The 24033-nt window shown below is 37.2% G+C and overlaps 2 protein-coding genes across 3 annotated transcripts in view; one reads left to right on the top strand and one right to left on the bottom strand.

Moving 5' to 3' along the window:
- The window catches only part of LOC115918034, a 44833-nt gene extending 31707 nt beyond the window's left edge, over positions 1-13126 (top strand). For both annotated transcript variants that reach the window (XM_030980438.1, XM_030980437.1), the window contains 13 exons: positions 351-478; positions 1979-2198; positions 3177-3323; positions 4116-4330; positions 5517-5709; positions 6165-6245; positions 7018-7070; positions 7683-7817; positions 8261-8397; positions 8970-9232; positions 9848-9925; positions 12125-12272; positions 12774-13126. In XM_030980438.1, the coding sequence (XP_030836298.1) occupies positions 351-478; positions 1979-2198; positions 3177-3323; positions 4116-4330; positions 5517-5709; positions 6165-6245; positions 7018-7070; positions 7683-7817; positions 8261-8397; positions 8970-9232; positions 9848-9925; positions 12125-12272; positions 12774-12907 (1932 nt within the window). In that variant the 3' untranslated portion in view covers positions 12908-13126. The remainder of the gene's footprint in view (positions 1-350; positions 479-1978; positions 2199-3176; positions 3324-4115; positions 4331-5516; positions 5710-6164; positions 6246-7017; positions 7071-7682; positions 7818-8260; positions 8398-8969; positions 9233-9847; positions 9926-12124; positions 12273-12773) is intronic.
- A 2340-nt stretch (positions 13127-15466) lies between these two features.
- LOC587771 (zinc finger CCHC domain-containing protein 10) lies at positions 15467-21806 on the bottom strand. The gene is made up of 3 exons (XM_787481.5): positions 21716-21806; positions 17289-17450; positions 15467-16705 (listed from the first exon to the last, which is right to left on the bottom strand). The coding sequence occupies exons 1-3, from the start codon at positions 21754-21756 to the stop codon at positions 16474-16476; spliced, it is 435 nt and encodes a 144-aa protein (XP_792574.2). The 5' UTR covers positions 21757-21806; the 3' UTR covers positions 15467-16473.
- Between the last annotated feature and the right edge of the window lie 2227 nt (positions 21807-24033).

Here is a 24033-nt window from a genome sequence, read left to right as displayed (position 1 = left end):
CCTGTTCATGCGATATATTAATGCTTTGCATACAGGGACCAAGATAAATTAATCCCATGCATAGATGAATCCTAATTATGATTATTATTTTTAATGTAGGTATTCTGTATCATTTTTTTTTTAAAGAGTTGTATGGTACCCTTGGGTATATTTTAAAGGAAAAATTGAATGAAGTCTATTGCCTCTGACACAAAGAGAATTCGGAAGTGTGTCTGGTTGCATGTTACATTCTACAGAAATGTAATATGGAAAGATCGCTCATTAAGTTTTATTGAAAAGAATGTTTCATACCCAAAGAGATTGTGATTGGATGTTTGCTTTATTTCATAATTCCTTTTGTTTCCCCTCAGTTGAAGAATGCCCTGAAAGACTTCACCCGAGCCATCCACCTCAGACCCGATCAGCAGCATTACTACATGCTTAGAGGCCAGATACTACTGAGGATGAAGAACTTAGAACTAGCCAGCTTCTGTGTCTTGTAAGTTCAATTGGTTGACTGATTGTTCATTTAAAGCCACACTGTCCTACTGGTAGCTACTTGCTCCCTCTATATAGAAAACACTGTCTAAGCGGTGCCCGTTGTTCCCCCATGATCCTCTTGTTCTTTTGTTAATTGAGAGCTGAGTTGATGAGATAACTACCTGTCAGTGACTACGCTGGGTGGTCTAATCCCCCCTGGCCAAACTAGTACAGACAGGCTTTAACATGTCGTGTAGTTTGGGTAGGTTCAAGGGGAACCTCGACATATTGCCAGAAGCCAGTAGGTTGTTAATTATATGTACAAGCATGAGTAAATGTCATTTTCCTTTTTGCAAACCGTAAGGTTAGAAGCTGGATATTATTGGCTTCAGAGGATGAAGAACCTACACATAGAACTGGCCAGCTTCTGTGTCCTGTAAATTTGATAGACTAGTTGATTGATTGTATTTTCTACAGTAGAGTTAGTAAAAAATTCCAGGTATCTCCTTTTTTGTACCTTTGCCTGTATGGAGAACAACACATTGGCTATTTTGTGCTATCCTTAATATAACTTTGTACAAAGAGACCAGAGAAAGAACAAAATGCCTGTATGTAGGAAACTTGGCTGGCAAAAATTGCTTTAATTGCTTACAATTCCTCACACTTTTTAGTTTCTTGACTTGATCCAACGCTTTACCTCACCCTGATCCTTTACCTAAATGTAACCCAAAATTTGATTGCAACCCTAACCCGATACCTTTAAAGATATGAATTCCCAAAATCTTCCCAGACCCACCAAGCTGCAAAACAGAGTTTCCTTCACAACTATGGCAAGGCCATTAAAGCCCTGCCAATATATGGCAAATGTACCTTTAACCCATTTGCTACAGAAACCAGCTGGTTCCTGTAGCGAGTATGAGAGAATGAGAGAATTCAGGAGTCAACAGGTCAATAATAATGATAATATACCGTACTTATATCGCGCATCTCACAATATGTCTCTATGCGCTGTAAGAAAGAGTAAGAAGGAAAGGTGGATAGAGTAACATAAGAAAAGTGAGATATGCTCAACATACTTCCTTTTGTTAACATTGGAAGGTATTTTTGAAAAGAAATGTTTTAAGATGTGCCTGAAAGTTGTCAACAGTATCACAGTTTTTTAGATTTTCCATTAATTTATTCCAAAGTTCGGCCGATGCAACCTGAAAAGAGCAAGACCCATAGAATTTAGTATTTATTTGTGGAATGATGAGGAGAGACTTTTTGGAAGATCTGAGGGTTATGTTTGGAACATATGGGGTAAGTAATTCCGTTAAATAAGTAGGAGCTAATCCTTTGAGGCACTTAAAGGTTAAAACAAGGATCTTGAACTCAATTCTAGCGGGACAGCTAGGTAACCAGTATAGTTTTTTTCAGAATAGGTGAGATATGTTCACTTCCAACGAGATATCGTAACAAGCAGTGTGGCAGAAGTTTGGCTAGTAAGGTAATAAAGCATTTCTCTAATCCTTCCTCTTAGACACGCGGCTGAACTAGCCCACGGCTTGGGCTCTTCCCCGACCCAACAAGCTGCTGTCCAGAGCTTCCTGCACAACTACAGCAAGGCCATCGAGGTCCTGTCCAGCACGGTCAAGGTTAGCCCCACAGCACCCCTCTACATCCTGCTAGGGAAGACCGAGATCAAGGCCAAGAAGTATCAGCCAGCCGTCCAGAGTCTTGAGAAAGCTCTTGACTTGATGGTGAGAATCATGCCTCAGTCATAAAATACAGTCAAACCTGTCTATAGCGACCTCCCAAGGGAAATACAAAAAGCGATCTTTGTAGACAGGTGGTCTTTGTTCCTTTAGTACATGTTTCAATGAGAAACCTTTTCAAGGGAAAAAAATGTGCTTGTTGTAGACAGGTGGTCACTAAAGCAGGTTTGACCGTAGCTTTTTGTAAGATACATGTAGGTTCAGGTATTCAACTTTTGCCTTTTCTCTGGAAGCAGAGTGGAGTTTGTGGCATAATGATAATTTTTGTTCAGCTTTCATATCTGCTATGCATTGATGCTCAAGGCACCCAATGTTGCTGGGTGCCCTGAATTGGCCAAGCTACAGATGCTCACAGCATACAAATACTTACTCACCACTCGGGACTTGTTTGCTGCTACACATGAGTCTTTCATGGCAAATTTTGATTAACATCTTGCAGAAGGACATTGTTGTTCCCACGCCGGTACTTAATCCCACAATCTTTGTATTTGCAGTCAAGTGTTCAAACTACAGAAAAGGGCTCTTAAAACCTTCTTTAGTTATTAGTTATTTCTAAAGTTATATTTTGTTTATCACAGAACAATGTCGGTTCTTATTTGTGCCCTCCTTCTATCCCTTAAAACCCATACTGCACTAGTTTGGCCAGGGGGTATTAGACCTCCCTGCAAGGTCACTGACAGGTGGTTATCTCATCAAATCAGCTCTCAATTAACATAAGAAAAAGGGTATCATGGGGGACCAACAGGCACCGATTAGGCATTGTTTGCTATATAGAGGGTGGAAGTAGCTACAAGTAGTACAGTGGGCCTTAATAAGTTATATTTTGTTTATCACTGAACAATGTCAGTTCTAATTTGTGCCCTCCTTTTATCCCTTAATACAAAGATATGTTTGCGAGTTACCTATTAATCTTTGGTTTCAACAAATCTCTTCAAATCAATATCTCCTTCCTTTTTCTTGCAGAAACCTTGGCAGGAGAGGCAGAGTTGGCCTCTGGAAGCAGCTGAGGTCTACTACCTGATAGGGATGTGTCATATGGAGATTCCAAACGTCTACAAGGCATACGAGGCCTTCAACAGTGCAATCAAGATCAACCCAGAATACCCTGAGGTAAGAAGTCAAACGGGTAGTCAGATGGGTTAACTCCTTGTTCATTAAGGGGGTATCTCACTGAGCGGTGAATGCTTACGCACGTTGCAAATTTTGGCAGTTGGCCATTGTAAGCAAATGTTAGCGACAGTTGTTGCGACGATTAGCAACTATTTGCCAATCCTTTGCCACTTTTTGTGAATGTTTGGGACTTTTAACAAACCCTGGCGAAACCCCAAATTCGCTACATTCGCCGCACAGTGAGATATCCCCTTTAGCAACCTATACATCAAATTTCATTACAATCCTTGTGCACTTTTTCCTTTGTGGGAGAGGGTGGGGTCCAAAACAATCAAACAGAAGAAATTAAGCATGCAAGCACATTGACCTCCTTTGATAGGTCAAAATCATTTTAAAAAAGGTGATTGAGAGGGGGCATATGATGCATGTATCTTAAAGATTTGACAAAGACTATATATTCTATTGTATTTTTGCTTCACTTGATAGAGATTTCATAGTGCTGGAGTTGTCATTCAATTTATAAATTCAAATAAATAAATCAGTTCATTGTATAACAATAGAAGTTATCTGTTCTTTCTAGTTGTCCTACCAAGTTGACCGATGAATATGAGATATGAAATAAAAAATATGAGGTACTGAATATTGGCGTCTTGATTTTGTTTCCACTGTTGATTTCTACGCTCTGCTAACCACTAGCTAACAAAGCTCACAAGAGAAATACTATACAAGGTGTGTTCTTTCAAAAAAAATGTATAATGACTTGATGAATGTGGTCCTCTTCCTTTCGTTTAGGCCTACTACCAGAGAGGTCTGACTCGGACCAGGCTACACCAGGCCAAGGGGATCTTGGACTTCAACCGGGCCCTGGCCCTCAACCCTAAGCTGTTCCAGGCTTACCTGAGTCGGGCTGCATACTATGGACAGAGGGGGCGCTATTCCAAGGGAATTTACAACTGTAACCAAGCGATCCGTCTGCAGCCAAACAGTGTCAGAGCTTACCTCTACAGGTAAAAACCCTCTTCTTCTTGGTTAACTATTAATTTAGATAACACATGGTCCGTCCCGAGAGTTGAATCTTTTTAAAGCCCGTCTGTACTAGTTTGGCCAGGGGGATTAGACCTCCCTGACAGGTGGTTATCTCATCAACTCAGCTCTCAATTAACATAAGAAAAAAGGGATCATCGGGGACCAACGGGCGCCAATTAGGCATTGTTTGATATATAGAGGGCGCAAGTAGCTAAACGTAGTGCAATGGGGCTTTAAGATCTTTGTGAGTATAGAGTTTTGGTAGAAGGGGGTAGAGGACAGACCTAAAGGTCTTCTATTGGTTGTATCTCCCCACAGTCATATACAGGCCCTTCATCATTATTTCCCTGTTTCTGCATAACAATTTTTCATTGTTCAATCCTGTCCTTATGCAATTAAGGCATTTTCAAATGGGTGTTGCCTTACTCTAACCTGATAGTAGAGATGTTTTGGGAATGGAGGAGGCTTACATTTCATTGCCTGAACTTGATAAAGACTACAAGTCCATCCTCACTGATGTGTATTAGCTGTTATCAAGGGGTTAGTGGTTTGCAGGAAGCTCTTTGAGAATGGAAAGTACCTTTGGATATTTGTCACTGCATCTCAAACTCATTCACTTCATAAGAAGTGTTAATAATGTATACGAGGGGAGTGTTTCACAAAGACCAAGATCAACTTAAAGCAGGCCTGATTTTTTTCCTGATTTTTTTTTTTTCTTCCCGATTTAAAAAAAAAAAAAAAAAAAAATTTAATCAGATTTTTTTTTCCTCCCTTTTTTATCCTGATTTTCCCGATTCCCCCTTATCTTCTCTATTCTTCCCTATTTTGCCCTATTTTTTCCCCAATTTTCTTCCTCGAAAGAGGGGAATGTTGTTAGATGCCATTTTTTCCCCACGAATCCTCTTCTTTCTTTTTTTTACTAAAGGGGGGCGTGGTTGAGGGGAAAACAAAAAACCTATTTTTTTTTTTAGTGCTCACTATCACCCCTGACTTAAAGTCGGTGGCATAAATGGCCTGTCATCGTTAAGTCCAACTTAAAGTCGATCTTAGTCTTGTAAAACAGTTCCCAGGAATACCAGTAATGTATTCCAGGAACCAAATTCGTGCAGTGCTCTTATTGATATGGTGTAGCTAACTATGTTTTGTATTTACTCATATTTGACACAGAGGAGCCCTGAAGTACTACATCAGTGCCCATGCCCTTGCCATCAAGGACCTGTGCCAGGCCATAGAGCTCGATACCACCTGCTCTCTGGCCTACTTCAACAGGGCTGTCTGCTACCATACCACCGGGGACTACCAGAAGGCTCAGAGGGACTATGGAATCGTACTCATGTTGGGTGATGAGAACTCACTCAAGGTAGGTAGCAACTGTCCATATCATCTTATGTGTGGACTCTCTGTATTATATTACTATGTGACAGAGCTTGGAACCTTAATTTCATTGTTTCTTGGAACCCAACAAGAAGTTACCATTTAAGAATGACAAAAATACTTGTAAAGTACAGCCACATGACTACTTTGCATTAGAGGAAATATATTAGTTACATTATAGAAATTAACAACCCTATTTGTTAGCTGGTATAGTTTTAGTAAGGACAGATTTATATAAAGAAACGATCACGAAAGAGGACATAGGGATTTAGGGCAATTTTTTCCCCCATAGCTATTAGCATTCAAGCTAGGAACCCCTCCATTTTCCTTCTTCGGGGAAAGTTCTGTTTGTTGATTTTTAAGGAACAGCTGAGAAATTTAAAAAACAGGAATTTTAGAGCTGTGAATGATGTGTCGATCATCTGCCTCTCCTATGTGTAGGTGCTGATCAATAGAGGGCTGATGTACTTTGCACAGAAGGATTACAAGAATGCAAGGGATGACTTTTCTCAGGCAGTGGAGGTGAGTGACAAAAGACTTCCTTTGATTTGTGCATGTTGAGGGGTCGGTGACACAAAGACGTAACTCCATTTTGGCCATGTTTGGAAAAAAATGTTTTATGTGTCACTGAGCACTTGGGCCTTAACGAGTTGAGTGTATGTTTAAGTAGCCATTGACTTCAATGTGGTGTTGGATGGAGTTACGTCTTTGTGTTTCCTGGAAAGTCCACATTTTTCTAAACATTTTTATATCAAATACTCATTTTGGCAAAATATGGAGTTACGTCTTTGTGTCAATGAACCCTTGATGTAAATAAATCACCAATACATTAAAATGTTGCTGATCATGATGAAGGCCCTTTTTTGTTGTTATTATTTATTTGTTTATTTTTGGTTTACTTTCTGGTTCAAAATTGCTATTTTAACTCCAAAGGTTTGTGAGAGATTTGTCTGACTTTCAAGAAGCAGATGATGTATGCAACCTGCCATCTGAATAATGAAATACAATAATTTGTAAACACTAACAGGGTTAGTGTAAGAGTTTGTCTCAAGGAACTTCCTTAAATTTTAATATAGACCAACAATGATATACCAAGGATGAACAGACCTATAAAATGAAGGGAAAAAAAGGTCATTTTGAAAGAGATTGATTTCGTACATACTGATTTTGAGGAGAAAATATCTATCCTGAGAACAAAATACAAGAATTATTATTTTGTAACTGAGCAATACAGAGCCATCTTATTGTTATTATTATTGGGTTTTTAAATCATGTCAACTTTAATCTTTTGCAGGTAAACCCAAGAGATCCAAAGATCAGACACACATTGGGATTATGCTGTCACAAGTAAGTTATCTTTGATCATAATTACAAATAAATTGTAAATAAACTATTCATGTTAATAAGTTATTCTAAAAATGGTTTTACTAGAAGCATTCAGCTTGTCTTTATGTCTGTGGAGAACAATAACTCAGGCATTGTTCATCAAATACGAAGTCTGTTGGATCGGACTTACAGGACTGCTGAATGATTACCAATAAGACACTGTCATTGAAGTCATCCTTTAAAGCCTATCTGTACTAGTTTGGCCTGGAGGGATTAGACCTCCCTGCACAGTCACTGACTGATGGTTATCTCATCAAATTGACTCTAAATTAACATAATAAAAAGGGGATCATGGGGGACCAACAGGTACCGCTTAAGCATTGTTTGCTATATAGAGGGCACAAGTAGCTACAAGTAGTGCAGTCCTGCTTTAAAACCATTCTCTTCACTCTCTGAGCTCTTTTCTGTTTTTCAACTAATAGATTTTTCCTGAAGAAGGAAAATACAAGGTTATTGTCATAGCTCCAATGTTGGTAGTTATTTGACCAAATCTGTATTTTGGGAACTGACAGATTTTTAAAATTTCAGGATGTATATTTTCAATAATGATTTGTATTTTATCTTCTCATTCAGGTTGAATAGGTTGGAAGATGCAGTAGCCATTTACAGCAGTGCCTTAGAAGCGAATCCATTCTTCATCGATGCCTACCTAGGAAGGGGCAATGCTTTCATGGACTACGGCCATCCTCAAACAGTCCTCCTGGCCAGGTATATACTTCTTCCATTCATCCATCATGCTATGTATTCACGTTTAATGTAGGAAAACTTAGACTTCAGACCAACTTCCCTTGGTCAACACGATTTTGAAGAGAAGCTTAAGCCCAGCGTTAGGGTATTCTTATGCTTAGATACTTGAAACATGGAACAGACTTACTTTAGGTGATAGAAAAATAATCAACTAAAGGCTCATGTTGGTATTTTGCTCAAAAGAAAATGTGATCTAAAAGTAGTTAAGGTTCTAAAGAAGACTGGAAAAAGATCATCAGATGCATTAATTGTTGCCGCTAATCAGTACAGTTCACAAATGATGGTTTGTGATTCTTTGGTATGAAATTAAAAGTATGGGCCAGAAGAAAAAAAATTCCTCTATGTCTCTTTTGATACCCATCCCCACTGTGCTAACGTTTTTCCTTCATCTATTATAATTTCAGGCGAGATTACCAGCGTTCTATCCTCCTTGAACCGGAGTGCCTGGTTGGCCGAGTGAACCTGGCTTACAACATGCAGATCAGCGGCTCCTACAAGATAGCGTGGAACCTCTTCACAACTTGCCTCAAACTAAATCCAAGTGAGTCTCCTACATTTGTTGAACTTTGAGGATTTAAGAGTAGGATTACACTTGTGACTGTTGTAGAATTGCTTGATGGCTGTTCCATGTAATGTGTCCCATACAGCATTTATCCGATTTTGTTTCGTCAAAAAATAATGAAAAATATCTTGATTTTTACTAATGGATCTCTCAGGAATTACTAACATTATCATGGTCATATCAAGAGATCTTTCAAAATGGCAGCATAAATAGATAATAACAAGGCGATTACAGTATAAAGGTTATGTATGTTGTATAATCTTGCGTTGTGAATGTCTTTTGTTATGTAGATGTGATGATGATGTCATCACATGTCAGTTAGGGAAGGAAAATGTATTATGCTAGCGTTCTCCCTCGGGTGGTACGGGTTGGCAACTTGGGGTGGTCTGGGAGGGCTTCATCGAGTGGTCAGTGTCTTGGGTTAGTACATGGATTGCGACTTGATGACTGTAAGCGGTGGGTGCAGAGTCCCGCTTGTCCCAAACCCATATATATGTGTCACTGCATGTATACTGTCAACTTACGTTATGTCACTTGTTCTTGATGCACAGACTACCGTCCAGCCCTTGAGGGGCGTGCCATCGTGTCCCTCCAGATGAGTGACCCTTACGCCGCCCTCCTCGATATGAATAGTGCCCTCCGCATTGGCAAGTCGGCAGAGCTCTTCGTCAACAGGGGTGTGGTCAATCAGTTCCTGCAGGATCACGAGAGTGCGATGATTGACTTCCAGGCAGCCATCAAGAAGGATAAGAGCTATGCCTTGGCGTACTTCAATGCGGCTAATCTCTACTTCAGCAACAGGCAATTCATGCAGGTGAGTGATTATTGTGCGTCGTTTATATTTCTGGTAGCCTTCTCTTTCCTTGCCCTCTTTGTCATATCATATTTTAATATCATTGTATCCACTGTGTCAGCTTGTCCCTTACTCCCCCCCCCCCCCCCTCCCCTCTCGATCTCTTCAGTTACCTACCTCTCCATTATTTTTCATTTCATGGACCATTTGAAAGGCTACTGGTAAATTTGTACCCACCAATTTAGTCAAAGGAATAAAAGTTCAACTAGATATTTCCATGTATTTGATAAGAGAAAGTTTTTTTTCCATGGTTTGTGCAATGCTATCTGAAGTTTGATTTGTCATAGTTTTTATTTCAAATATTTTAAATATTAGGTTATAGAGAGAAAAAATAATCAAGTTATTTAAACTGACTTTCAAATCAGAGTGTATATGTATATAGAGATCACACTTTTAAGAAATCCATTTAATGCCAACTTTTTAATATCATTTCCAAATATTCTGGGGCCTCGATCCCCCTTCCTCTGGGATTTAAATGAATTTCTCAAACACTGCCATCACATGGATGAATCAACATGTTTAAATGTATATGTACATGTAGATAATGTGTTACGTTATTTGACCCTTGTTTTGCAGGCGTTACAGTTCTATGACAAGACCCTGGAACTGAATGGATCAGATGAATCGGCTCTCTTGAACAGAGCTATCACAAAGGTATCATAGCTTCTTAATAATAATAATACATATGATTTATAAGGCGCCAAATCCACTTGACAGTCAAATGCTCAAGGCGCAGCTTGTGCAAAAGATGAAATACATACATGATACATTTATACAAAGTGCGATAGGAAAGGTACAGACATGAAAGGTAATGGTCATCAATTATAAGCTAAATTAAACAGATATTTCTTAAGATTGTTTTTTAACACTTCAGCAGAACTGCTATTCTTAACCCATTGAGGGAGAGTATTCCATAACGAAGGCCCACCATGAGCGAAAGTTCGCTCCCCCACTTTGTTTTAACCCTAGGAGTAACAAGTAAGCCAGAGTTTTGAGAACGTAGCTGTCTAGAAGGAAAGTAATGCTTAATCAAGCCGATGTTATACTGCGTAGCAGAGCCATGTATACAGTGAAATAATAGCAAAATAATCTTGAAAACAACACGTTTTTCTACGGGCAACCAATGGAGTGATTTGAGGACTGGTGTGATGTGATTGTACTTTGTACTTTGTACTTTTTACCCGGTCAAATGATATGCCCCCTCCCCAGTGGCGTAGACAGGTTCGTACACCTGGGGGGGATGACTCAGGGGTGGATCTAGCTTTTTGCTAAGGGGGGGGGGGGGGGGGTTGACCAAAATAATGACGATGCAGAGCATCGTCCACGAGCCGCAAAGCAGCGAGCCGATTTTTTTTTGGGGTGTTTATTTGAACCCCGTAAGTGATGTTTTCCTGGCATCAATTAACACAATGGAGACCATAAAAAGCAGTGCATGATAACGTCTTTTTAAATCAAGTAACAGTTAAATACACAGTTATATCCAGAGTTATCATGTGTTCGGTTAAGTTACCAGATGAGTTGAATATCTTCTCACAATATTCGCACTTGAAAGGGTTTCTCTCCAGCGTGCGTTCTTTTTTCTTTCTTTTTTTCTTTTTTTTCCCTTTTTTTTTTGTTTGTTTTTTGGCCCGCCCAAGGGGGGGGGGGTTAAACCCCCTAAACCCCCCCCCCCCCCCCCGTAGATCCGCGCCTGTTTAATCTTGTGGTTATCTTGTGGTTATCTTGTGGTTTCCAAACCACAAGATAACCACAAAATACTTGTAAGATTTTCTTTTTTTTACCGTCTGAATTGGCTTTCACCGTGTGAATGCGGCTAATAACAATAAACACAATTACTATAATGATGAGGATTATTATTATCATCATCATAATTATTATTATTATTAATATTAAAATTGTTATCATTATTGTTATTACTATTATCATCATCATTATGACTTATTAAGTAAGCAAATATCATTCCCCAAAACCTGGGGGGGGGGGGATGATTGTACATGCCATCCCCCCCACCTTGTGAGGTGGGGGGGATGCATCCCCCTCATCCCCCCCCCCTCGTTGTCTACGCCCCTGCCCCTTCCTAACACCCCCAGTCTCTTAATTTAGAAAGAATTTCAATGTGAAGCTATTGTAAAAATAGTTGATGTGGAGCCCTGCTTTACACTATAATGGAAAATATGCATTGAATACTACTTCTTGTCTGAATATTGCATATTGTTCTGAGGTATTCCTTTGTCTTTCTTCATAGGGAAATCATAAAATAAATCAGTTTGGGTGTTATCAGAGAATACGATTTCAGGTTTAAAAGCACTATACTGTTAGATAATAACAGACATGCAGCATGAGATGACTGGTTCCTCATCTGTTGGACAGGTTTTGGTGACTGCCTTAACAGGTTCCCTTCACACTTGTTTGTTTTGTGTAAACAGAATTTGATAATTAGTCAGAAGATGCAGTAGGAAAAGTAAGATAAGTAGTGCATTATTTGGATGAACTAAGTTTTGAAAGGAGCAAAAAATAATGATTTAGTCCACTTCCTTTATATCATTGAAACCTGTAAATTAAGACAACTATCAATAAGTTAAACATATCACTGATATTCTCTACCTTTTCTAGGTGTTGGTTAGAGACCATCATGTTTAGCCCTCTCTTTGCAGTGAGCAGTTCAGTGTTTGCTTGTTGAAGAAAGGAATTATAAAGAGTAGACAATTTTTTATTCCATCATTCCGTTTGTCAGTCAATAAGAATTAATTCAATTGTAATAGTCTCTAAATTTGCAACCTGATGCTAGGAGAAAAAGTTTATTTATCTAGACTCTGAGAAAAGTTTGTATGATAATGTTTTTTGTATTTGTAGGTGTTGACGAGAGATAGCAAAGGAGCCCTGGAAGATTTCTTCAAGGCCGTCAAGCTAAGTCCACTTTCTGCTCATCTGTACTTCAACCGAGGAAACCTCTACACCTCGCTCAAACGATATCAACTGGCAGAGAAAGACTACAGCGAAGGTAGGAACTCAAACACAGTGTGATACATGTTTAAGACAAATAAACACATTGATTCCTATTTCTGGCTTGACAGAATTCTTGTGTTGAAAGGATTTTAGGTCTATTTTTCTTGGAAATTCATTTAATTAATACTTAGTTTACTCTTTGTCTTAATTTTCTTTTTGTATGAATTGTTTATCAGTAAGATAAGAAATCTGGACCCATTTCCATAAAAGCCTAGCTTGATAGTAATTCTGTATTTAGCTAGGAGAAGGAAATAATACTGGTACTCATAAGGATAGTTGGCAACTGACTTGTCAACAATTTTGTTACTGATCATCTGAGGGTATTTAACGTTTCCTTGTAAAATTCATTTCATTCCAACCCAAATCTTGTTTTTATCATTCTAAAAAAAATTCAAGACTCTCCCCAACCCCACCAGAAGATATGTTTACAAGGATGTATAAATGAGATGAATGTCTGTTAATTTCATGATTTTCTTTTTCTTTTATATCTGATCAGCTCTGAGTTTGCAACCCGATGATCCACTAGTTCATAAGCGAAGAGCAGAGGTCAGAGGTCGTCTGGGAAGGAGGGAGGAAGCGATTGCAGACTACAAGAGGGCTATTGAAATACAGAGCAAGAAGCATTTATGATGATATTGAAAGTACTTGATATATCTAAATTTATGTAATGTTACTCTAAATGTGTCAAGAATTTAATTTCTTAACATTTGCAGAGATCAAGACAAAGAAGCACTTGAGAAGTGCCTGTTGACTTTATTTGAAATCCTTGGTTTCATTGAATTTTAAAGCCCATCTGTACTAGTTTGCAGGAGGGATTAGACCACCCTGCAAGGTCACTAGACAGGTGGTTATCTCATCAATTATCATAAGAAAAAGAGGATCATGGGGGACCAATAGTCACCGTTTGCTATATAGAGGGCGCAACTAGCTATAAGTAGTGCAGTGGGGCTTTAACTACCTTGACAATTAGAATTGTCAATTTCTATCCAAGTATCTTCTCCGAAGTAGAGTCAACTTCTGCTTCTTTTAAAATTATATTAGGGTAGACTTTCCTGTATGGGATTTACTATTCCTGAGTAGAGAATATAGTGTGAAATGATAATCTTTCATGTGAACCTGAAATCTATCCAATTTAATGTTGAGGCTACAAAAAGCCTCAACAAGAATCGATAGATCCTGTAATGAAAACTAGCATCATTTGTTTTATACAACAAAGCTTCTAGATACTGGTCATTTGATGTAAAAAGAATTCAATTTGAGATTCAATTACCGCTGACAAATAAATCCAGAGTTTAATAGGCTTACTGTACACCTTCATGGGTGTTTACTTGCAGTGTAGGCCCGCACTGACCTCTTGAGAGTATGAATATATTTAGGATATATTGCCTTTCAGGAATTCTAAAATTTGTCAGAGAATAGAATCAAGATATTTATTTAAATGATCATTTGAAATTTATTTTTCATGAATTTATAATCCGTCCTATGTAAATATGACATTATTTATTTGTATTTTATTAATATTGTGCTCTATTAAGTAATTTCGTCTTTTTCTTGTCCTGATTTTGTGAATGGTGAAAAGTGTGATGAGCATAATTATATTGATACACGTTTCAAGTCAATTATCACAAATGCAGTATAAAAGGTGTCTTTCATTTTAATGACAATAAGAAAACTTGGCATTTAAAAGATTGTTTACCATAAGAATATCATATTACAGTCATAATGTATGTACATATACTGGGGATCATTTTAGCACATAACTCACGTTCTACCATCACTGAAATCTACGACATTTTGGCCCAATATCTGCAATTGTTGACAAACTTCTGAGCTTCTACTTACAGATTCATGTTGATCTGTATTAATGTATACACAACATATCTTTTGATGTACATTCATGTTATATTTTCTATTATGACTTTTATTGAAATGCCAGTAAGGTAGATGAACAAATGACATTGGTATGTTCCTTCTTATCAACTGACTACCTGTTTGCAATAGCATGTTTTTATATTTAAACACCATGAAAAGAAGAGTTTCTGTATAAAACATGCAATGCATGAGGACATACCATATCTTTTGTTCATCTATGACATAGATGTACATCAAAATGTCAATTTGTAATTTAGTCACCCTTTAAAGGCATCGTTTAACAATGTTAAATCTGAGATGCACGGCCCTATGTGTTGGAAAAGTTTAAGACCACCTGAAATTTGTTGGATGTTCTGGAGAGAGCTACACTGAAAATCTACATGTCCAGTAAGCAAAAGGATCATCGTCAAGACTTCTGTGCACAATGCTATATAAAAAATTTCAAGAAGAGCAGACCAAAAAACATACAGTTCAATAAAATTGCTTACCTCCCTGCATGTAAGCACCATCTCTTGCCAATTTCAGCAACGAATAAATTTTGGTGGTTTTTAATTTCTGAAGTCCCTAAATGTTGGTGATATCCTCTGACAAAACACTTCACTTGGGGCAGCATAAAGTTGAAGTGGTCCATGATTGCAAATACATTATACATGTACACGTTACCTCAACATACCACTCTCTTCCTTAGATTTCAACATGGAAAGGGAAATGCATAGCGCTCAAAAAGTCTGTAAATACTTTATGAAGCTAAAGGTACAGACAAGTTTCAAATAGGTCATTAAATATATTTTGTTTACACTCTGACCCAGGGACGTCTCATAAGTAACAAAGCTGTTCTTCCTGAGGAACCTGCAATTATTATTACCACAGCAAAGTTTTGGGTTGGATTTACTGCCCATGGAAGGCCATAAGGCCAATTCATTAGTTACAAAAATCTACAAATTAATCATATAGCATTTGGGGGGTACTCTGACATCAATGTTGTTAAAGTACCCAATATTTTGTATTAATATTATTATGTCATTCAATAACGCTAGGAATCGACCACGAGTTGGCACTTGGCAGTGGCAAAAGTTTGTCTTAATTGTATGACCCTCGTACCGGGTCATTCTATAAAGTACATGTAGGGGCAAAAAATATGACGGGTGTCCATGTAACGTAGGTATGAGATTTTTTTACTACACATGGAAGATGAAATTATCTGTTGGAAGATTTTTATGCAATGAATATATACCTGTATATAGTAGTGCCCTGTCAGAATTGTTCCTGTTTCAGTTTCTTTGCTTAATACACATCTCTCTTTTTACCAGCGTTACATGGACATCATATAACACTACGTAAACTTTCATACTTCTGAAGATAGTTGGCTATGCTTTTTATGCAAACCTCAATTTAAGCAAACATTGTTACAGTTGATAGCAGACATAGTTTCTCACTTCTGGTATGTGAAAAAAATTGCCCTAACTTTTTGGACGGACCCAACCCTGCAATTATACCATTTTACATATAAACATATAGTCTTTGATTGCCAAAATGGTTCAGCTTTTGCCCATATATTACTGACAAAATGACATAATCTTGAATGACCTTTTGACTTAGACAAGTATTTAGTAACCTTAAATTACTTTGTACACAACCTTACTTACTCATCATTGCATAACCCATTAGAACCAGCACAACCAATCTCTATTAGTACACTACGATAATCATATTTTCAAACATATACTAACTTGCATGTATGGTCAACATTAACCATATCCCCCCCCCCCCCCCTTTTTGCAATTGGCAGATATGCAAATATAACTAACAGCTTTACAAAACAGTTCAGAAATAGGGAGTACTCTTTTGGTAACAGCACTGCTTAACCTTAAATGTAATCAAAGAAATTGCTACCAGGTACAGATAGGAAAAAAATATATTCCACATTTAACCTTATTGTACTTTTTCATCTAGAAATGACAGACATGCATGTCTACTTCCAACTGCTATCACTTCCTGTAATTCAGATTCAATTGAATATTCAAATTTTAATACAACAATGAGATTATTCCATATCAAAATACAAGACGGGTACATGAGAGAGAATCCCTGTCATACAAAACTTGAAATTGCTTGCATTTCTCATATATTGCACCAAAGCCACTGTATCGTTGGCTCAGTGGAGTACTCAATTGGTGTTGGTGCCCTCAGCGGCACAAACGCAGCCCTGTGCTAAAGTTTCTCGGCCAATTCCATTCAAATCTATTTATCTCGCAGTAATAAATAAATAACACATCAATTTGGCTATTCAGCCGCAGTTTGACAAAAGAGAGACGCTGGATTGTTCACCGTTTGCGCTTTTTCCGAGGCACGCTATCTTCGCTACTGTCCGAGTCCGAGTCGCTTGTTCCGGACGAGCCCGAATCGGAGTCCCCTTTAGAGCTGAGGTTGGAATCCTCATCGCTTGATTCGTCATCGGAGCTACTGAGGGTGGAGGAAGAATCGGAATCGATGGTTCCGGAGGATGTCTCGTCACTCTCATCACCAGAGCTGCTGTCACTCTTGGGGTTCTCTAGCCTGAAATCAAATATTAATGAGGGGGATATTAAAGAAAGAAACATGGCTAATCCAGTAATAGACCTGTCTACTAATGTATTACAATTTATGCTGGTTTCTCTCTAGAACACATAGTTATCGGTACTAGCTTTTTGCATAAATTGTATTATAGTTGTTTCTTGCCAGAGGCTTGTCCAAAGACTAGCCTCTGGCAAGCTTTTTGGTCGTCAAGATTTTTTTTTTAAATCAAAAAGTGGTAAAATTAGTGAAAAGGTCTATTCAATCAGAACTGAGATAAAGCATTCTTAATTTTTCAAAGGCTTGAAAGATCTTATCCGAACTGAAAAATGAAATGGAAAGAAATGGATGAATGATATATTAACGGAAAGCTTATAACCCATAGAACTCAAAACCTAAAGCTTTGAAAATCAGAAGATGTTGACCTAAAAACTTGCTATCGACTTGATGACATCATCCTATGTGGAGTACCGTTACGCATATTCAATGACTTTGCATTAATCAAGCATGGCTCATCGCCTGAACTATATACCGAGGACACTAACCCCCCCCCCCCCCTCGACTTTTATCTTCTCAATACACTAACCTTTTTGCTCCTTCCTCCTCCTCTTTCTGCTTCTGCTTGAGTTTCTTGTTGAGTGTTGATATCCTTGAAGGCCGATGGACGTACTTTCTCTTTCCAGAGCATTCATAGGTCCAATGACCCATCTCTAGGCATTTTTGACATCTGACATTTTCCTTGTTTTGACTGATAAATAAACAAAGGACAAAAAAGTAAAATATCAAAAAAATGCAGATATGACTACATTAACACTAATTAGCTAATGGCTCGTCTCATTCAGATCACAGTACACCAACTTTAAGGCAAAATACTTTAAAGGGCAATCCAACCCTTGAATGAAAGCAGAAAAATAACAGAAACTGAAGGGTAATAGTTTTTAACAAATCGGACCAAAAGTAAGGAAGTTATGAATGTTGGAAATAAGAGAACACTACATGTAAGTCTATGCAAATCTCAAATCTGTAGTTTGGTCAGTGGATTGTGACGTAGGACGTGTACAAAAATATTATTAATTGTAGTCCGGCACTACAGCGCATTGACATAGCGCTTCAGCCAATTTGAATTGTGCATAAGTACAGTCATTACAACTTTCAAATAATCATAACTTTTATATTTAGTCAGATTTAATTGAAACTTTCATCAGTATGCTTCTCTAATTTTTCTATCTATTTGAGTTGGATTTTCCTTTAATAATGATGGCCATTGTGATGTCACTTAGCCAATATGGGGTGCACTATGCATGGTGATATAATTGTGCACAGCTTATAAAGACTGCGTATCAAAACTACATGCCTGCAAGTAAAAGCCTAAAAAGTAGGTGGCTAAGGTCAGCTAGGGAGCTTTTTTTAATTTAGGTAAAATACTCGGCCAAAAGCTTCCAACTGAATACTGAAGATGGCCGAGTATTTTTACCTCAGCCAAAAACTGAGTGAAATAATCATTTTTCTGACATAGGTACAGGTACTGTAGAAGTAGAAATATTTGCGGTCAGGCCTTAAATTTCAATATTTTTAGGGCAAGGCCACTGTGGTACATTAATTTTTGCGGATTTCGCAAATTTTAGAACTTGCAAAAATATAAGTATGACTTCTTATGCTTTTTTTTAACAGGCTGAATTGCATGCAAGTAATGCAACATGAATTTAAGAATTTTATCGCTCAGCGCGAAAAAATTAATCAGGCAAAAATAACACCGTTTACAGTATTGAATTGAATACTGGCCTATATCTCTTCTATTCACTTGCTGTTTCATTTTTTGGGCCTAACTTTAGAATACCCCACCAATAGGGTTAATGTACATAAACATCAAAGACCTAGGGTTAGGGTTAGGATTAGGTTTAGTGTTACTTAAAAAGCTTAAGTCTCGAGATTTACTGTAGCTTCATTGGTGAAGTTTTCGATACCCTACGAACGTTTGGTCAAGTTTAGTGGTGGGGTATTCTAAAGTTGTTCCTTTTTTTTTTATAACTCTTTTAATATGACCATTTCTGAATGGTTCTTCCTGGTACCAATTACTGATGGTCATATCAAGAGATTTTCAGATGAAATAAATGGATAAAAGATTTTTGTCAAACAGGGCATAATTCAGAGTTTTTCATTATTATACAAAAAAAAACAATACAGTATTCCTTGTTTTAACCACCGTTTTATACTTATACTGTACAGCATTATTCTTCAGGAGTACAGGCAAAATACAATCTTACTTGTACTTACTTCTTACTTGTAAAGAAATTCTTCTTAAAATGTGACAAACATTCAATAATAACTAGTTATGCCAACTAAACATGTACATTCCTCTTGCAGTTGAAGAGAAGATGAAAGAAGAATAAAAACAAACATGAGAAAAGATAGAAAGAAATTAAAGGATAGAAACAAAAGATAATGTAAGAAAATAGAAGAAATGAAAGAAGGATTATAACAAAGAAAATATAAGAGAAGAAGATGATACAAGTATGCAAACAAAGAATAACATAAGGGACAGAAGGGAAGATGATACAAGGATAAACAAAGAGTAACATGAGAAAATATATAAAAGAAAGATGTGCCGTTTGACATCTTGACAGACTTGTCAACAGAATCAAAAGAGTCTGCAAAAGTGAACCAACTTGAGCATTTAACGCTTTGACTTGCACATGGTTAACGAGAATGAGGTTTCTTGTTTACTCGAAATGTCCTTATTATCAACTTGGGGGTGTAATCACATGTAAGTGTAATTATCTATTTAACAGGAGAAATTTCTTATAAAACAGTTAGTGGAATTTCTTGTATTCCTGTCAGTATATTTCATGACTTACAGTCTTTAAGCTTCACTCTGAGATAAATGCAAATCTACAATAATTTCTTTAATATTAAATAATTTGCCTACCTTATCGGAGGTATCATCTAATATCACTTTTAATGTTACATAGAGTCATAAATGTGTACAACTACAAGACAATAATGCTGCATCATGCCACTTACAATTTGACTAGACAAATCTAGCTTGAAATATCCTGCCAGCCAGCACATGACCTTGCTGGTCATGACTTATGACAGTTTTGAGAAACGGGCCCCAAAAGGAAACATGTGTTCCTTCTCTGATAAATCACATGTTTCTCCCTATGGTGAGGTATAGACATACAGAGAAACCCCTCACACCCTATAACACTTGCACATTCTTTCATTCATGTACACTCAACCTCTCACTCAAGTCATTACAATGTCAAATCAATCAATAGACCAGTTTTCTAAGGTATTTCAATAATTACCGGTATGCATGTTTCTCTCCAGGACCTCTTCACCTGTTATGCATAATGATATCTCTACAGTGAATAGATGGAATTCACTCAACTAGATTAGTTGTTTTTATAGATCTGGCAAGCCTGTGACAACCTTTGGGAAAGATTATAAGAGCTCTATTTAGTCATCAAGAGAAACATTTGTTTTTGTTGAATGTATACAAATTTTAAGCGCGTCATTTGCAGACTCTTCTCTGGAGTGTGCCTCTACAAATGCCATAGAATTTAGGTTTAAAGGGGAAGTCTAGACCAAGAATAACTTGCCTTGAATACAAGCAGACAACTCGGACAAACCAATCAAAAAAAGGTTGATAAAAATAATAACAAAATAAAACCAAAGTAATGACATTTTAAATGATATAAAAAATAATGAAATACTATGAAAATCCCAAGCCAAATTGGCAACAATGTCATGAGTTTGTGACGAAGTTCAGAAGCTTCCTCATTCCAATGGAAATGCCTGATTTTGACCATCATCAATTTCTTTTTAGATACAGTAACTGACCAAGTGACCATCTTCGAGGTCTGGTCTCACACAAGGTAGTTATAAGTTTGATGGGGGGGGGGGGGGGGGGTTGGGTGCCTGGATGCTTAACAAACATAGAGGCCCGAATTCACAAACAAGGTTTGTAGACAAACCTAGGTTTATGAGCATCATATGACGAGTTTCAGACCAAAGTTTGTCTGAACCTTGGTCTGAAACGCAATGAAACAAGTCATATGACGCACAAAAACTAGGTTTGTCGACAAACCTCCTCTGTGAATTCGGGCCAAAAACTTCTGTATTACCTTTGGATTTAACAGAAACAATTCATCAAACAGCACTAGCCATCATGAATATTTGTCCTGGCTTTATAATATTGTCCAACATAAGTCTTGGAAGTTAGAAGATTTATGAAATATTGATTGTAAACTTCTTCAAATTGCTGTTATATATCAACTGTCAAGACACACAACATCTGAGTTTATGATATTGTACATGTTTTGAGATGAGCAGTGTTGAGTCTCGTGCAAAGTTTGGACAAGCCCTCACATTTCAAAATGTGGCATTTCATTCATACCTTCTCTCTCTCGCACACACACACACCCCACTGTCTCAGTCAGTGTCTGTCTAGAACTTGCTTATGTTTGTACCAATCTGAAAATATACCACCACTCAATCAGTGCATACACTAACTTACCATGCTAACACGGTAACGCAAGAACTGAAGAATGGAGTTTAAAGAAAAAAAGACGCTCACTTGCTACTCTAAAATTGCTCACCAACATTACTGAACCAAAAACTTGGTTGTAAATTCATGAAGCTCATACTCATACTCATAGAAACAGGGATGCATAGCATTTTCATAAGATTCCTACATCTTGACCACCTTATTCAGGATGTAAAGAGCCCATGTAAAGCTCAACTAAACAAAGTCACGGCGAAGCTTTCATTCCATTCTGCATCCATTTCACTCACTGAACCAAACATACAGAAGAGTGAATTAGAATGGAGTTCTTTTTGTGTGCAATTTCCGGTCGGTCTTCCGTTACTGTGTGAAATTTTACGTTCAAGATGAACCGATACGCATGAAAATATCTTTACATATCACACATTAGTTCATGCAGACATTACTGAGTAATTACAATCATACAATAAGCACAAATAACTTGAAAATAAGGCAAGTTTTCTTACCTTCTTTTGGCGTTTAACAATGCAATCCTGGTAGTCGCCATTTCTGCTCTCTGCTGCTGTCAATAAATTGGCCCTCTAACGACAAAAGACTCGACAGGGGATTTTCCCCTCGATTAAAACGCGTCAAAAGATATGACGGACTCATGAAGCTGAACGCTCATACACAATCATTTATTCGTACTTATTCAAGGTAACTAAAGATTGACTTCAGGACGCAGGTTGAGATGCCTCTTTGCCCATGCCCTCGTTAAAAAAAATTGTTATCCATAACGAGTGTCACATTTGCTCTCAGCCAATCAAATGCAACGATTTCAATAGTTTGTAACAGCAATTACAACTAATTAACATTGATAACTGTTATTTGTAGTATTCTGGCGGTATAGGCGCAGTCTGGAGGAGCTGCTTTAATTGTAATCGTACTTAAATTCATTGTTTTGCCAATTTAAGCCTATTCAGCCGATTTTCAAACTGAATGAAAGACAATTCTTTCCGTTATATTGGTGTTAAAATGTAAAATTTTCTACTTGCTTTCTTACAGTCTGTTCGATTTAACAACTCATTCAAAAGAATTAACAAGAAACATCTTCTCTCCCATTATAATGCACAATTTATTTTAAAACCACATCTCTCATACCAAAATAACTACCCCACCCGCCCCTCCCCCATTTCCCCCTTTTTTTCTAAGCATATTATTATGTTATCATTATTGTGCTACTTGTGCATTCAATTGTCAAACCTCAGCTTTTACGGATGCCCAATTCTCCATTTGAAAAATGGTTTATATTTACTTTATATTTTTTAATGTTGTTATGTCACTTTATATGTAATATTGATATTGTTATCTGTTATGATATTTCATATTCTACCTTTGTATAATATATTTGATGGAAATAAATGTTAATTATTAAATCGCCATCTTTTTCTAATTTTTCGACCTCTTTGAATATTAAACATTTTCTTCCCTTCAAATTTACACCTCTGCTCCTTTTTCCCATCACTTTTAGCTCGAAATATTTTTTCCAAATTCCATCTTAAAATTGAACTGTTATGACGCTAGACTTTGTGTTTTCCTTTCACTTCCAAATTCCAGAATTCTACGACGCAGCTTCCTCAGCCCTTAGTTTAGGAACTGGTACTTTGGCCCGGCTTTCAGTGAACGACTAAATTCGAATTGAATTTACTGACAGGCAAAATAAGAATATATTTGTGTAAGAATTAATCAGTCAAACAATAAGATACCAATCCAATGAAGGCCGGTAAGAATTTAAGCTTTTTGAAAGTGGAGAGATGTGCGTTTGGCGTTTTCACTGAAAATATCTTTCTAACGTTTATGATTTTCTTGTGCCGAGATTGTGATCCTCGATCATGTTTTATGTCGTCATGCGTGTTGGGTGCACGCGCATGTAAACATTCAACCAATCAGCTGTGAATATTCCAGCGAGACATGACGTAACAATCAGGAATGCGCATTACTCTGTGTTTACGTTGTATGTGGCAACCAGGCCAAGCCAACATAAATCAGACTCGGAGAATTTCGAAACGTATAGGTTATCTTCTTAACCTACAAGGATTTTATCTTAAAAATGGGTAATATTTTGACGAAATTATTGAACGCTGGCTTGCTAAGCTTTCGGGGGATGTTTATGTCGCCAACAGGTAAACATTTAATGTATTTTTGCTATATCAAATTAATCTATAACTTGTGAAGTGAAGGAGGGGGTTGAAATTAAAGGATAGATTTGATTCTTGGCCATTACATTCCGTTTACATACAGCTAATATTTCTTGTAAATTGCATTATCTGAAAATGTCCCAATTTTGGAAGTGATTTCAGGCCTCTTGTAGAACGTGCGAATTAAGTTAGACATTGGGTAAAATCATCCTTTCTTTTTATTAAATAGGAAAACAAAAATTAAATAGACTTCAAAGTCAAACGTAGCTGTACAGCGATTTGTGAAACGTTTAAAATATGTATGTTGTTCAATGTTAACCAATTTTAAGTTCATAGATAATCAAATTGTGATTAGTTTGCGCTTTACAACTTTAACTTTAGTGATATTATCATGGTAATTATTATTATCATTATTATTATTATTTATTTTCATCATTATAATCAATATTATCATTATTATCACTTTTGAACTTGAGATCTAATTAATATGTTAATATTTCAATTAAAACAAAAACAATGACTAGAGTCACTAGACTGGTCGACACCATTTACACACATCGGTTTTGTTTCTTGTTGTAGCAAGAATGAGGCAGGACCAGGAACTCAAATCAGAGCAGCTAGCAAATATAGCCAGTGCTGTAGAATAT

Source organism: Strongylocentrotus purpuratus, unplaced genomic scaffold (assembly GCF_000002235.5).
Source record: "Strongylocentrotus purpuratus isolate Spur 01 unplaced genomic scaffold, Spur_5.0 spur5_scaffold_11, whole genome shotgun sequence".
NCBI lineage: Eukaryota > Metazoa > Echinodermata > Echinoidea > Camarodonta > Strongylocentrotidae > Strongylocentrotus > Strongylocentrotus purpuratus.
This window is presented reverse-complemented; position numbering and strand designations above follow the sequence as displayed.

What these genes read in the sequence shown, in the direction of transcription:
- LOC587771 (XM_787481.5), bottom strand. Translation starts at nt 21,756, where the DNA reads ATGGCGACTACCAGGATTGCATTGTTAAACGCCAAAAGAAG. An exon ending in TTGTTAAACGCCAAAAGAAG is followed by an intron (nt 17,451 to 21,715) that starts GTAAGAAAACTT and finishes TTTATTTATCAG; the next exon opens with TCAAAACAAGGAAAATGTCA. An exon ending in GAGGAGGAAGGAGCAAAAAG is followed by an intron (nt 16,706 to 17,288) that starts GTTAGTGTATTG and finishes ATTTGATTTCAG; the next exon opens with GCTAGAGAACCCCAAGAGTG.